General features: G+C 44.3%; 1 protein-coding gene across 1 annotated transcript in view; it reads left to right on the top strand.

The window, feature by feature from the left end:
* Positions 1-5,974: 5,974 nt before the first annotated feature.
* Positions 5,975-14,241, top strand: part of LOC311581113 (solute carrier family 5 member 4-like) — a gene marked incomplete at its 5' end in the record, with an annotated part of 31,992 nt that continues 23,725 nt past the window's right edge. Inside the window, 5 exons of the mRNA XM_084753136.1 lie at positions 5,975-6,109; positions 6,771-6,842; positions 8,398-8,502; positions 10,332-10,391; positions 13,456-13,560. Of these exons, the coding sequence (XP_084609262.1) occupies positions 5,975-6,109; positions 6,771-6,842; positions 8,398-8,502; positions 10,332-10,391; positions 13,456-13,560 (477 nt within the window). The remainder of the gene's footprint in view (positions 6,110-6,770; positions 6,843-8,397; positions 8,503-10,331; positions 10,392-13,455; positions 13,561-14,241) is intronic.

The following is a 14,241-nucleotide window of genomic DNA, read 5'->3' as shown; positions in this document are numbered from 1 at the left end:
AAGCCCCACCACATGGAAAGGGATTTCTGTCCTGGGGCATTTCTCTGACAAGTCTCTCAATCTGCTTGGGGACACCCCAGATTGAATTTCTTGTCACCAGAGCACTTCTCCTTGTTCCCTCCACCCACGTCCCTGCTGTCTCTGTGCTCCACCCAGAGCTTATTGGAATCCTCTCTCTGACTGACTTACTCATTTTACAACCATTTTCTTCCTCCTCTAATCTCTTTTCCTCCTTGGACTCAGAGATTTTATTAAAGCCTTATTTTCTTACTGCAAATGGCTTGGCCTTAGTGTAGCTCAATCAGTGGCTAAAAATGACATGTTAGGATTCTAATTCTCACAGACTATAACAGACTCTGCCTCCACACCAGTGAATGATCCCAAAAGTCTCTTATCTCTAAGCTCTTTTCTATTTTCTACGTTTGAAAATGTCTATGTCTATGCTTTATTTGCTCTCTGCTCTCAAAAAAACCAAACTCTTAACACTATTGTATAAATTCTTTATCTCAAGTTTGTAAATTTACTGGGACTGGTTAAAAATCTGCAAAATTCATAGAAAAAAGTTAGCTTAAAACTTGTAACAGAAGATTGATAGTTAAAAAAAGATCTATACATAGGTAATCTTAATTTTCTGCAGTATATTATATATGTGATTTAACTTGTTTAGAAAAATAGATCTGCTACAGAATACTTTGTATATGACTCATGTTCAACTTTTACTTTGGAAAATATATGGTTTTTAAATTTTAATTTTTGTTTGTTTTTCTTTTGTTTTGTTTTCTAAGACAGAGTTTCTCTGTGACACTGAGGCCTGGATGTTCTGGATTCACTTTGTAGACGAGGCTGGCCTTGAACTCTCAGAAATCCACCTGCCTCTGCCTCTGCCTCCCAAGTGCTGAGATTAAAAAAGTGCACCACCATGCCCAGCTGGAAAAATATATGTTTTAAAATAGCAAAAATGTGGGTTGCCTCCATATTGGCTAATGACCTCATCAGGATGATGACCTCATCAGGATAATGACCTCATTGGGATGGAAGCAACCATGTGCCTGGCAGCCATCTTTACTACGGTTAGAAGAGAATACATGTCATGTAACGTCACTTCCACCTTGATTAGGACGACCAAGGGGTGCAAACCAACTGGGGCAGCATTCATAAAACTTCAGAGTCTGTTTATCATTGTGCCTCCTTTTTAGACTAAAGAGGCAGCAATAGGTCTCCAAGATATTTTGCATTAAGATGGATTTTTGTATGATTATTTTTGTTCTGAGAGTAAAAATTTTAGATAAGGAATGACATATGTTTGCTTAATAAGATATGTTTGATAAATAAGGTTGATAAATTCCTAAGGTTATAAAACGCTACCCAGATTAACAAAAGCTGACTTAGAGATGTATGTTGAACCACTGATGTCTTTGCTAACTCTCTTCACTCTCTTCAACACCAGGTTTCTAGGAAATCTTAGATAAGGAACAACGTGTGTTTGATTTATGAGGCACACTTGATAAAGAAGGCCTATAAACACCTAAGGTTATAAAGATCTACTCAGATTACCAAAAGCTGACCTAGTGATATATATCTAACACCAGGCTTCTAGGAAATCTTAGATAAGGAACAACATATGTTTACTTTATGAAGCACACTTGATAAAGACCTATAAACTTCTAAGGTTATAAAGATCTACTCAGATTAGCAAATGCTGACCTAGTGATGGATGTCAATCTAAGTGTGTATGTCTTTGCTGCATTCGACACTAGGCGTCTAGAAAGATCTTAGGTAAGGAACAGCATATGTTTGATTAAGTTTATCAATTCCTAAGGTCCACTCAGGCTAACAATAACTGATTGGGGCTGGAGAGATGGCTCAGTGGTTAAGAGCACTTGGCTGTTCTTCCAGAGGTCCTAAGTCCAATTCTCAGCAACCACATGGTAGCTCACAGCCATCTGTGATCTGATGCTCTCTTCTGGTGTACGTGAAGATAGAGAACTCACAAACTTAAAAGATGTGAACTTAAAAAAAAACAATAACTAACTAGAAGATGTACGTCTAGTCTCTTTGTCTTTGTTAACACTGTTAAGCTTCAGGCACTGGATAAATTGAGTCATACAAGACACCTCAATATCTATAATGGACACAATGAAAGGATCAGGAAAATAAAGTTTTCAGTCTTTCTATGAACTGCATTTATGACTTAAAATTTTAGTTTCATGCTAATGGATCTTCAGTTAAATCTTCAATCTAAACTTTTCAAAGTTCAAACTTAACAGGGATAAAATTGTAAAATCATAAAGCTACTAATGCCTTATAAGGTGCTCAAGATAATTTAGACATGCAAGTTAATGGACAGTTACCTATAAATGATCAAACCCTTTAATGTGCTCAGAGCCGTTTATAGTCATGCTAATTACAGCTACCAGTCATTTTACCAAAAAAAAAAAAAAAAAAAAAAAAGCTTTATTTAGTGGTCTGTATATTTTTCAAGGTTAAGCCTCAAATAATAACTGAAAACAAGTAAACTTTATTTAAAATCAAACATCCTTAATATATGTTGGCCCTCAGATTTCTAAGGGATTTAAAATGTTTAACAAAACAGCTTCTCAGAAATGCCAGATCCTAGATGCGATGCTAATCCTGAGATTTGACAAAGAAAAACCAATTATACCATTTTGAGACAAATTTGGAGCATCTTTATTAAATATTAAATACTGACGAAGAGACAGACTTTGGTCAGGACCACTCCCGGAGATATCCATGCATAGTGGCCCTGAGACCCATGTTGCAAGCAATCTCACTGGGGCCTCCAAATGTTAACTCTGAGAGTCACCAGAGAAAAAGCAATTGCCCCATTTTGAGCCCAATTTGGAGCAAGCTTTCTTAAATGCTAAGTTCTGACCAAGAGGTGGATTTTGGCCAGGACCGTTCCTGTAATTTCCCAGCTGACTGTCCTCAAGTGTTGCAAGTGCTTTTATGGGTAAAATTCATGGGCCACCATATCTTCCCATTAGGTCTTTAAAGAAACTACAACTCCCAGAATTCCAGAAGTTACCTGGTTCATGGTCAGGTGGGGCTTACAGGTATTGTTCTGTATTGGGTATTACGGTGACCTTAAGGTTTCCTCTAAAAAATGTGATGGAGCATGAATGACGCCACCTGGATTGTGCTAATGTTAACCAGTGTGCTAAGCACGGCCCCATGCTTGTCCACTGCTAGGACCCCGCCTGGACACTGCCAGGACAATGTGAACACTGTTGGGTTGACTGTCCTACCGTCAATGCCACTCCACGGTAGGTCAGTGTCTCAGTCAGTGTTCTTTTGCCATGAAGAGACACTGTGACCACAGCAACTCTTATAAAGGAAAATTTTCAATGTGGGCTTGCTTACATTTTAAGAAGTTTAATCCATTGCCGCTGTGGAAGGCAGGATGGCAGCATGCAGGCAGACATGTTGATGGAGATGGAGATGAAAGTTAGACATCCATATGATTGGAAGACTGGGCCTGGCATGGGCTTTTGAAATCTCAAATCTCACTTCCGAGTGACCAAGCACTCAAGTCTATATGTCTGTGGGGACCGCACTTATTCAAACCACTACAGCCAATTTTCCAAATTTCTTCCTGTATGCGGTGAGAACATGGGTGCTCAAAGGTATGGTCAAGGGGAAGGTATTTTATTGCAGATAAGAGTACACAGTGGTGGCGCACGCCTCTAATCCCAGAACTCGGGAGGCAGAGGCAGCCAAATCTCTGTGACTTCGAGGCCAGCCTGGTCTAAGAAGCAAGACCGGGAAAGCTAAGGCTACACAGAGAAACCCTGGCTCAAAAACCAAAACCAAAACAGACAAACAAAAAGAGCACAGCTAGAGGCATCTGGACGCATCCAAAGCAGAGAGAGCATGCAGTAGACTAAGCATGGTCAGGACACTGAACCAGGCCATGAGAGAAAAGAGGGGATGGGGGAAAGAGGACGGGAAGAGAGAAGGCAAAGAGGAGAGCGCCAAGAGAGCAAAGACAGGGCCTGGCCAAAAGGGCAGGGTTATATGGGGATGGGGAGCTGAGGGGAGGGAAGCCCATGGGAAGATTACAGCAGGGCCAGGGAGAAAGAGCCGAGAAGATCTGCAGGTACTGAGTGAGCCTGGAGGCTGGCATGCACTTTGCTAAGCTAACAGGCACCAGAGGTAGCCATTTGTCCTGCATTTCTTTTGGACTGACACCTACTACACAGGAAAATCTCTGAGACCTTCTGGGTCTGGCAGGTGAATGCTGGTGCCGTTTTGTGTGGCAGCTGAAGATCCAGTGCTGTCCTGTGTGACAGCTGAGGACCGAAGACCTCTGTCTCAAAACCATCAAAGAGCCTAGGGTGGCCACCCAGGTGGAAGGGACGTCTCCGTTGTTTTAATTGATACAGGGGCCATTTGGATTGTATTTCCTGCTTAAACGTATCTTTGTCAGGTCTCTATGGGTGTTGATGGCCAGATACAGATTTCTCAGTTTACTAACCACGAGCAGCCAGCACTCTTTTGCCTTCCTGTCTTGGATGCCTCTCTCTTGCCCTCTCGCAGTCATCTCCTCCTCTTCTCCTGCTCCCCGGCCCCTTTCTTCTCATGGCCACATCCATTCTGCTGGCCATGATCAATGACTACTTTCTTTCTCTGCTCTGGACTCTTCGAGATGCTTTTGACCATTGTAGTCTCAATTTTTTTAAACAATTTTACTTTATTATGAACTCACTAACAGAGCACATGTCACTTGCAACCCTACTAACCCAAGCAATAGGAAAAGGAGATTAAAGAACCGAATAATGAAACCTTAAGGATATCAGCTCCGAGGAATGATTCTCCCAGCGTAGTCAGCAGGACCTCAGCAAACCCGCAGTTCAACCAAGGTGGCTTCTGGAACCTGGAACACCAGCTGAGGCCCAGAGCCTCGGTCAGAGCCCAAAACCTTGAAGTCATCCCCTGGAGCAGTTCTCTCTAGGAACATCTCTCGTAGTATTGATGAGCAGCCAGAACAATCCCAAGTCCTCTTCCCCGCCTTCTGGTTTGGGCTCAAATGTATCCTCTCAGAGTCTCTACTAGGATGTTTTCAGCTGGCAACATTCAAGCTCCCCAAGAAAGTGGTTTGACTTCTATGTGGAAAAACATCCTGCTTTCTCACAAGTCTGTTCCCCATCCCACACTTGGGACCAACATAAAAACATGTTTCTCTCTCCTACAGACTGTCCCCTTGCTCGTATCTACAATAGAAACCTTCTCTTCAACCACACCTGGTCAGTCATATCCTCAGTTTATATAGTACCCACCAATGATTAAAATTGCCTTAATTTACGATTTTCTTTGTTCTATAAAACTATATATTTAAAAAGAGCATGTGAAACTACTTCCACGTTGGAACATGGATTTTGGAATAACCTACATCCGCATTCCTGGTTCCTGGTCACTCAAAACATTTTTCATGCTTTTCATGTTTTTCAAAGAAGAGACTGCCTTCCAGTACGTGTCTTGGCCTTCTGGTTTTTACAATCTTTCTACCACCCCCTTTTTCCACTGTTCTGGGTGAGCTCAGTTTCAAGGGGCAGGAGTTAGCCAGGAGTTCCATCTGTCTGATGAGGAGCCTCTACCATCCATCCCACTTGACTTTGTCCCGCCCTCCTCACTTCCCCGTTGCCTTACTTCCCTTTGCGTGGCCTCGTGCTGGCCAAATGTCTTAAATACCTTGTCCCTTGCACTCGGCACATCACTCCATCTGCAGTGCTCATGCTCAGCTCTGGCTTCTCTCCTTGGTTTTCCATTTCCACTGAGGCTGGCACTCATCACTGTAAGATGAGCGCCTGAGTGTGCAGGAGAGGTTTAAAGGTCTTCTGTGGACAGATATGGCCTCTGACCTTGTTTCCCACCTACCTGGGGCTGATCATTAACTTATTACTTATATATAAAGACCTGTCAGTGCTGGCAATGGGGACAGCGCTGCCTTACAGCCATGGCCACCACAGCAAGTGCCATTACCAGCACTGAAAGTTCAGGGCTCTCTTCACTGTCAGAGAACATCAATAATGCTGCTGACATCTCTGTCATTGTCATCTATTTTGTGGTGGTGATGGCTGTCGGAGTGTGGGTATGTGGGCGCTCAGTGGGATTTCTGGGTGGACACTAAGAGTGCAGGGGAGAACATGTCAAGGTAGATGTGTGATTGATGAGTGGGGACAATGTTTTTCCAAGTATCATTGCCATTCTGCCTGCATCACCTGCTTGTGTGTGGAGGAATAGTCCTTGCAAGACCATCGTTTGAGCACAGCTAGGGCTGGGTGCTTGCTCGGCCTGGCATGCCCACAACCTGGCATCAGAAAAGGAATTGCCGCTTCTGTTATCTCGTTTTAATTACTTCCGTTTGCTGTTTATTCACTTTCTCCCTGAGTGAGAAATTTAGACTATTTGTATTCTGTTCATTCTTTCTTTTCAGGATCAAGTATGAGGCTAAAAATTTTTCTTCCAAAGACAGCTTTCAAGACACATACTATGATTTCATGAGCTAAAATAAATACCAAGTTTTCAAACATAATTTCTTGAACTCCTCAGCTGAGCCATTATAAAACCATGATTTGTATGTCCCTCAAAACCCGACGCTGTGTCATTCTATCTAGAAAGGCATGTCTCTGTGGGGGATGCGGAAATATCAGTGTCAGCATGCTGACTGGAACAGCTGGGTGGGTGGGGGTCTCCTTGCTCTTGGGTGCACCTGTGGTTTCTAAGCTTCCAATGGTTTCCTTTCTGCTCAGGCAATGGTGAAGACGAACCGGAGCACTGTTGGAGGCTTCTTCCTAGCGGGTCGAGCTATGACTTGGTGGCCAGTAAGTGGGTTCAAGGTTTCTGGAGATGTGTGGTGACTGACAAGTCATGGTGGTGGCACTTGCTTCTCTCTCTCTCTCTCTCTCTCTCTCTCTCTCTCTCTCTCTCTCTCTCTCTCTCTCTCTCTCATAAGAGTGGGACCTGGGCTTCCAGAAAGACTCTACCATATCATCTATGGAGAAAGCTTTAATCTAGCCCGGGACACCTACTGCTTCAGTTCTATTACACTAGTTCTCATGAAAAGCCTCCTTAGCATTTATTAGCTCCCTGAGTTTCTCTTCACTCCCAACCCTGAGCGAATCCTGCTCCTCTCTGGGAGATGACCTTCGGGGACCACCCACATCAGCATCATCTCCCTCCCTGACCACCCCAGTCCTGCCTTGAGCATCCTGTTCTTCTGTTCTGCACGCTTACCGATTGAAGCTGTGGTCACGGTGATGATGTTTACAGTGATTCTCTTGGACCGTTGCCCACCAGTATTTTCTTTCTGAGTTTTGGTATACGGCTTCCTCAGCCAGTTTTTTTTATTGCAGTAGAGGCTGCATGTTCCTAGACCATGTCAGGGTTAGGCTCGGTATAGAGTGAGTGCTTAGAATACGCTCCTTTCAACAGATACTCTGCCTTATCTAGATACCATAAAACTATCGGGTGAAGATGGAAAGAAGGAACAGATTTCCTTGGGTTACACAAGCAACTAGGCGCTGCCTTTCTGCTACTCTTTTGTAAAATATGTGATTCTCAATTAATGCTAGTCGCGAACCAGCTCCACCCCTTCCTGACCCCAAACACTTCATGCAAAGAGTGATTGTAAAGAGGGATGTAGAACAGAGGCAAAGATGGCGCCACAGGATCCCATGGTCCAGTTTGGTTCTCAGGGCCAGTGCTGGTCTCTGACCGTTGGGGGGCGCTCTCTTTAAAGTCTCCAAACTTTAAAGACACAGAGCAGTGTGTGGAAAGGAGAGCTAATGAGAGCGGGGCTATTCCTGTGAGGAGAGAAATCCCCTCTGAGGAAACTTTGGAGTCTGTCACCAACTCAAGAGTCAAGTGCTGGCAGGAGATCTGCAAGTTTGGGGTCCACTCACAACACATAAGGGGACACAGCCATGTTCCCCTAAGATGGGCTCAGCAGGTCTTTCTGTTAAAGGTCTAATTGTTAAGTATCTAATGCTTTAGAGGTTGGAGTCTGTTATGCACACACACAATGCCCCTGCAACACATGCACCTGTAGTCGGCATGCTGTGGCATATGACACTGATGGCTGTGGTTCCTGGACAAGAGCATGGGACGCTGAATTTTAAATTCCACGTAGTTCCAAATTTATACATCTCACTCTTCAGATTAAAAAAAAAATTTAAATTTAACTATTCACAGTATAGGAAGTGTTCTTGGCTCACAGACCATAGAAGAGCTGGTAACCACTAGCGTTTGTCCATGCACAGTTACTTGCTGCTTTTGCTCCCAGAAGCAGTGACTGAAACATCTCGACACCTCCCTGTTTCCCAGCGCTCTTGTTTCAGGCTTCTGAACCCAGCTTTGGTCTGCTCCCTTGCCTTGCAGATGGGCGCCTCTCTGTTTGCCAGCAACATTGGCAGTGGCCACTTCGTGGGCCTGGCTGGCACAGGTGCAGCCTCAGGAATCGCCGTTACAGCGTTTGAATCGCACGTAAGTGACAGCAAATTCTGCTTCATTTTAAGTCAAATCCATGTCTCTGTATTTTCAACAAAACTTATCTCGGGGTTCCCTGGGTCTGTGTCGAATGTGCTCCTTTTGTTCTGGTCTTTATTTTCCCCTCAAGGAGTCCACTCTTTGTAGCCTTGTTCTTTTCCTAGGCAGTTCTTCCTCCCACAATGTCACTTTTGTGCAGTCCACACACAAAGAGGAGTGGGTAGCACAGGACAAGTTGGAGGGGGAAGAGAGCATTGGAATTGGCTGGACTACAGCATGCACGTAGGCAATTCTCAGGAACCACTTTTGAAAGAGAGATCACACAGGAGGCACACCCATCACAGACAGTAGTAGGGGTTGTTGGCACGTACCGTGAGGTTGTACGGATGCTTGGGCCAAGATGAGTAGGAACTCCAGTGAGCTCTGACGAGGCAATGGTGGTGCGGTAAGGAATGACTGTTTTCAAAGATGGCGCATCAAGCCTGTGGGACTTCATGACCGACCTCCTAACTGTTCCATTGCCATTTTACAGAAAGCTATACCCCTTAACCAGACCCGAATTCTTCAGAATGAGGAACATGTCTTCCCTCCATGCACACCACTGTAGCACACAGCTGGGCGTGTGGTGAGGGTGTCATATGCAGCTCATGAGTGTTGTTTGAAAGAAGGAAAATCCCAAAGGTTCAATTTTACCAATAGGGACTCAAGAGGTAGCTGCCGGGGTGAAAGACTGCTAGCTCAGAGAGGCAGAGAAAGCACCCGGTTGACCTTCCTACTCAGCCCACGTTCCAGAAGGAAAAAAAATTTCTCCACACCGTCTTAAAAACCCTTCAACTCAATGTCCCTCCTTTCTGTTTATGACCTGTCAGCTGGTCCCTCCAACTGCCTCTTCATCTAGGGTTTAATTTTATTTAATCCTGTTTACAAAAAGCCCTTGGATTGAAGGTGTGTGTTAGAGGTGATGCATACCACAAGTTCATGTGGAGATCAGAGCACTCTTTTCAGGAATCTGATAAGCAGATTCAATAAGTGACCTTGGGCCACTTACAAATGCCTCTGCCGTTTCAATGCTAAAGGTTGTTTTGTTTTGTTTTGTTTTGTTTTCCCATTTTTACCTCACAAATATCAGAACATACCCACACTTTGGCCACATATATCTTGTGGCGTGGAATTTTTTAAAATATAATGCCATAAACTGTACAATGACGGTTGTCTCCATAGCCATGAAGAAAATGATCTATAACCCAGTGAATACACTATTAGGTTGCAGACATCTAAGTTTTTTATTTTTTATTTATTTATTTTAGCTTTCGATGTTGAATTTCTTTATCTGGATGAAGCTCAGATCCTTCCTGCATTTGACATGACAATGACAACCCTCCTGGTTATACCTGCCTCACTAGTCGTGGGAGAGTATTAGTGCCATGTGCACATGCCATCAAATCTACACTTTAATTCTGTGCTATATCAACAGCTCTACTATATTTGGCAAGTCTTAAAGAGAACTGGGGGTGTTCTTCCCTTTCCAAGGGTTTTTTTCTCAACGCTTTGACACACGTCTCTAATTCTCCAATTTAAGTTCATTGCTTTTGACAGAGGTTCTAGAATCTTTTTATTTTAGTCCAGCTGAACTCTAAACTCCTTATCTCCTGCTTGCCAAAAATCAGATATTATATTATGTAAATACTGTTAGACAGGAGCTAAGAGGAGTGGTTGGGTATTTGTGTTTATTGTTTGTTTGTCTTGAGATTCAGAGGTCAGAGGTCATAACAGAAGGTCACAGGCCAAACTCTCTTTAACTTAATGTTGCTCTTGGTTTGTTACAGTCGTTTCTCTTGCTGCTGATTCTGGGGTGGTTTTTTGTCCCCATCTACATCAAGGCAGGGGTGAGTATGTGATGCAGCTGTCACACAGTTATCAGCCTACTTGTTCTCCATGTTAAATATTCAAACCTGGTTGGTCCTAATGCTAATAACATACAGAAGGAAAAATATCAAATTGCTTGCCCACAGGGTCTCCCAATATAGAATGTGTTTGTCACTGGGTAAAGTCAGTGGTGGCCCTGCCTAACGATCACCATGATAAGTGTAAGCCTGAGCAGGGAGCAAAGCTGAAGTCACAGACATGTGTCAAGAGAAATGGTGACTGGCGTAAGTCTTAGGAGACATGGTTGACTTCTTCAGGTAGAAAGACTTGCTGATAGAATCTATATATGGAAGCTGAAAATCTTCCTTGTTGAAGTATTTGGAGGTCAGTTAAAATTAAAGCTAAAATGGCGAGTTCTGTGGGAGAAGAGTGGTGAGAAGTGGGTGTGTCCGTAGGCACAGTGGGGTTCAGTTATGAAGGTCTCATGTGCATCCTTACCTGGGAAGAGGAATGAGGGCGATGGAAGAGGGGATGGGACAGAGAAAGCGGGAGAGGGAGACGGTCAGAGGATGCTATGCACATGGGCAAACTGTCACAGTGATGGAAGAGGGGATGGGACAGAGAAAGCAGGAGAGGGAGACGGTCAGAGGATGCTATGCACATGGGCAAAACTGTCACAGTGATGGAAGAGGGGATGGGACAGAGAAAGCAGGAGAGGGAGACGGTCAGAGGATGCTATGCACATGGGCAAAACTGTCACAGTGATGGAAGAGGTGATGGGACAGAGAAAGCGGGAGAGGGAGACGGTCAGAGGATGCTATGCACATGGGCAAAACTGTCACAATGAACGCACCGCTTTATATAAGGAAAATGTGCTGATAAGAATGCAGTGATAGAGAGCCTGGAGAGAGAGGGCTCAATTGTTAAGAGCACTGGCTGCTCTTGCAGAGAGCCCAGATTTGATTCTCCACACCCACAAGGTGGCTTTAACTATCTGTAACTCCAGTCCCAGTGACTACAACACTCTTTTCTGCCCTCCTCAGGCACTGCACACATAGAGTACACAGACATGTAAGTAGGTGAACACTCATACACATAAAGTAAAAAATACAGTGAACTGAAGTTAATATATACTTAGTATAATGGCAAAATTTTTAAAAATGATTTTCTATTTTAAAAAGGTGTTCTAGGGTAAGAGAGACGTCTCAGTAGGTAAAGGCACTTGCTCCAAGCCTGACCTGAGTTCACTCCCAAGGACCCATGTGGCAGGAGAGAAGCAACCCCTGCAAGTTGATTCTGACTTATACTCTCTCTCTCTCTCTCTCTCTCTCTCTCTCTCTCTATATATATATATATATATATATATATATATATATATATATATATGCACATAGAAAAATAATTAAATACATTTAATAAAATTTGAAGTATTCTATATCCTCTTGGAAATGGGAGGTGCAGGGCTTTCAAGGATTCAGTGATCATTATCAATATTCCTATTTTATGAAGTTTTACTTGGGCATCTGGTTGGACAATGGACTTGATCAAAAGTCCACACAATCTGGGGCTGGGAAGATAGTGAAGTGCTTGCCATGCAAACAGGAGAATTTGAGTTTGATCCACAGCACCTGTGCTAAATGCTGGGCATGGTCGTGTGAGCTTGTAATCTAGTACTGAGGAAGCAGACATGGCAGATGCCTCGGACTTCCTATATGGATGGTCTAGCCTAATCACCAAGTTCCAGGCTGGTAAGATGCCCTTTCTCAAAAAGTCAAGGTGGATGGTTCCTTAGGCATGACACCCATGGCTGTCCTCTGGCTTACACACACACACACACACACACACACACACACACACACACACACACACACACACACACACGCTCATGATGCTTTGGCTAGGAATGGTAGCACATGTCTATAATTGCAGAACTTAGGAGGCATGGGCAGAATGACCAGGAGTTCAACATCCTCCTTGGCTACACATCAAATTTGAGGCTAGCCTGGGCTACATGAGACCATGTCTCAAAAATAATGATGAAAAGTTCATACAATCCCTTGTGAGGCTCAAGGAAGGGAACAGGGAGGAAGGGAAGCCATGTCTTGGTTACTTGTGGTGTGGTAGTTAGTAGATTAGAAGTAAAGGCAGCGTGAACAATTTCAGGCTTGAAATTTGGGGGCCAGAATGTATGTTCCCTTCATGAACGGAACAAGAATGACACAGGGGAGCTGAATCAATAGTGTATATGTGCACACATGTGTGTGAGTATGCACACACATGTATGTAAGTGTATATATGCACATGAGTGTGCACACATGTGTGAGTGTGCGCACATGTGTGTGTGTACACGTATGTGTGTTGGTGCCTGTAGTACATACGTGCATAGATGAGCAGGTTGGTCAGGAGGGAGATCTGTGTGAGATCCAACATGGGCACCCTGCTCTCTGGAAACATGGTTTAGGAGCCTTGTGTGGCTCTGAGGATGCACAGTGAAAAACCAAGTGGCCAGGTGAACTTTCTTCAGGATGGTTATCTGAAAGCTTACACTGGATGAGGAGCCCCTCCCGTGCATAGCCACCAGCAGTGGCAATTTTGTCTGTCCCTGATATCCCTGTTGAAAGAAGGCGTCCTTGGTTCCAGAGCTCCTGCCCCAGAACACGTGTGTGGATTGTGCTGTAGCCTGCCATCTCTTCAGGGCTCTCAGATGGCAGCCAAATATTTTTGCTATACTCAAGCATTACTAGTAAAAATAATAAAAATTGCTTATTGCGTGTCATCCGCTGAGTGATGCGGCAGGTTCTTTATCTGTACTTTTGTGCCTCCCTTCGAATTTAGGAAAAGGGAAATTCAGAGACTGTCATTTGCTAACAGTCACATATGTGGTAAACAGCAGAGCCTGGAAGAGACTGTCATTCTGCCTCCAGTGCCTGAGTTCATCCCAGAACCATCACTCTGCCAACGAACTGTGTCTTTCCTGCCTCTGTACCCTCCTGGTGTCGCACATGGTGCGCAACTACAAATGTCAAACATCATCTCAATGCACTAGGCTCGGAGGTGAATCCCCGTCGCTGTCTCTCTCTGCAGGTGACGACCATGCCAGAGTATCTCAGGAAGCGGTTTGGTGGGAAGAGACTCCAGATCTATCTCTCCGTCCTCTCCCTCTTCACCTGTGTGGCGCTGTCAATCTCGGTGAGTTCCCTGTCTCCTGGCTTTGGAGAGTCCACAGCTGGCTTGTTGGGGCCAGCTGCTAGAGTCAGAGACTGGTGTGCATCGACTGCTGATCGCTCTAGCAGGGTCAAAACATCCAGATGCTTTAACCGGCCTGGGTGGGAAAATGCTGGGGCTATCCCGAGCCTATGCCTAGAGCACCGGACACTGCATCATCAGAAGCACAAGAATGTATGTATATCCATCCCTGAGAGCATTCTATGTGGGGAAAAAGCAGGTGTGGCCAAAGAGCAAATGTCAGTCAGGGTAGTAATAATGTCTGTTCCCTACAGGTGCCTCTTGCTTCTGCCTTGCCCACTGCACAGTCACTTTCTTATGTCTCTTTCTCGGAATCAGATCTTGCATCTTTCTTTACACTTTAGTTGTCAAACACTGGATCCAGAAGGGATGTACTTTGTATCATTAACCTCACTTGAGTTTGCCTTATCAAAGGCTGCCCTTGTAAAACTGTATCATAAATGCGGAGCTAAAGTGATAATTTCCTGGAAATCATCTCTGATTTGAACTTTGGGCAGCACATGAAGAAACAAAGAGTGTCTCATTTAAACTTACATATTAGTGCCCAATAAAACACCTGGGCTCACAGCCCGGGCACAGGTGTCAGTGCGAGGACAGAACAGTTGCTTTCCCCGTTAGGCTGTC

Source organism: Acomys minous (assembly GCF_964271855.1).
Source record: "Acomys minous genome assembly, chromosome: 13".
Lineage (NCBI taxonomy): Eukaryota > Metazoa > Chordata > Mammalia > Rodentia > Muridae > Acomys > Acomys minous.
This window is presented reverse-complemented; position numbering and strand designations above follow the sequence as displayed.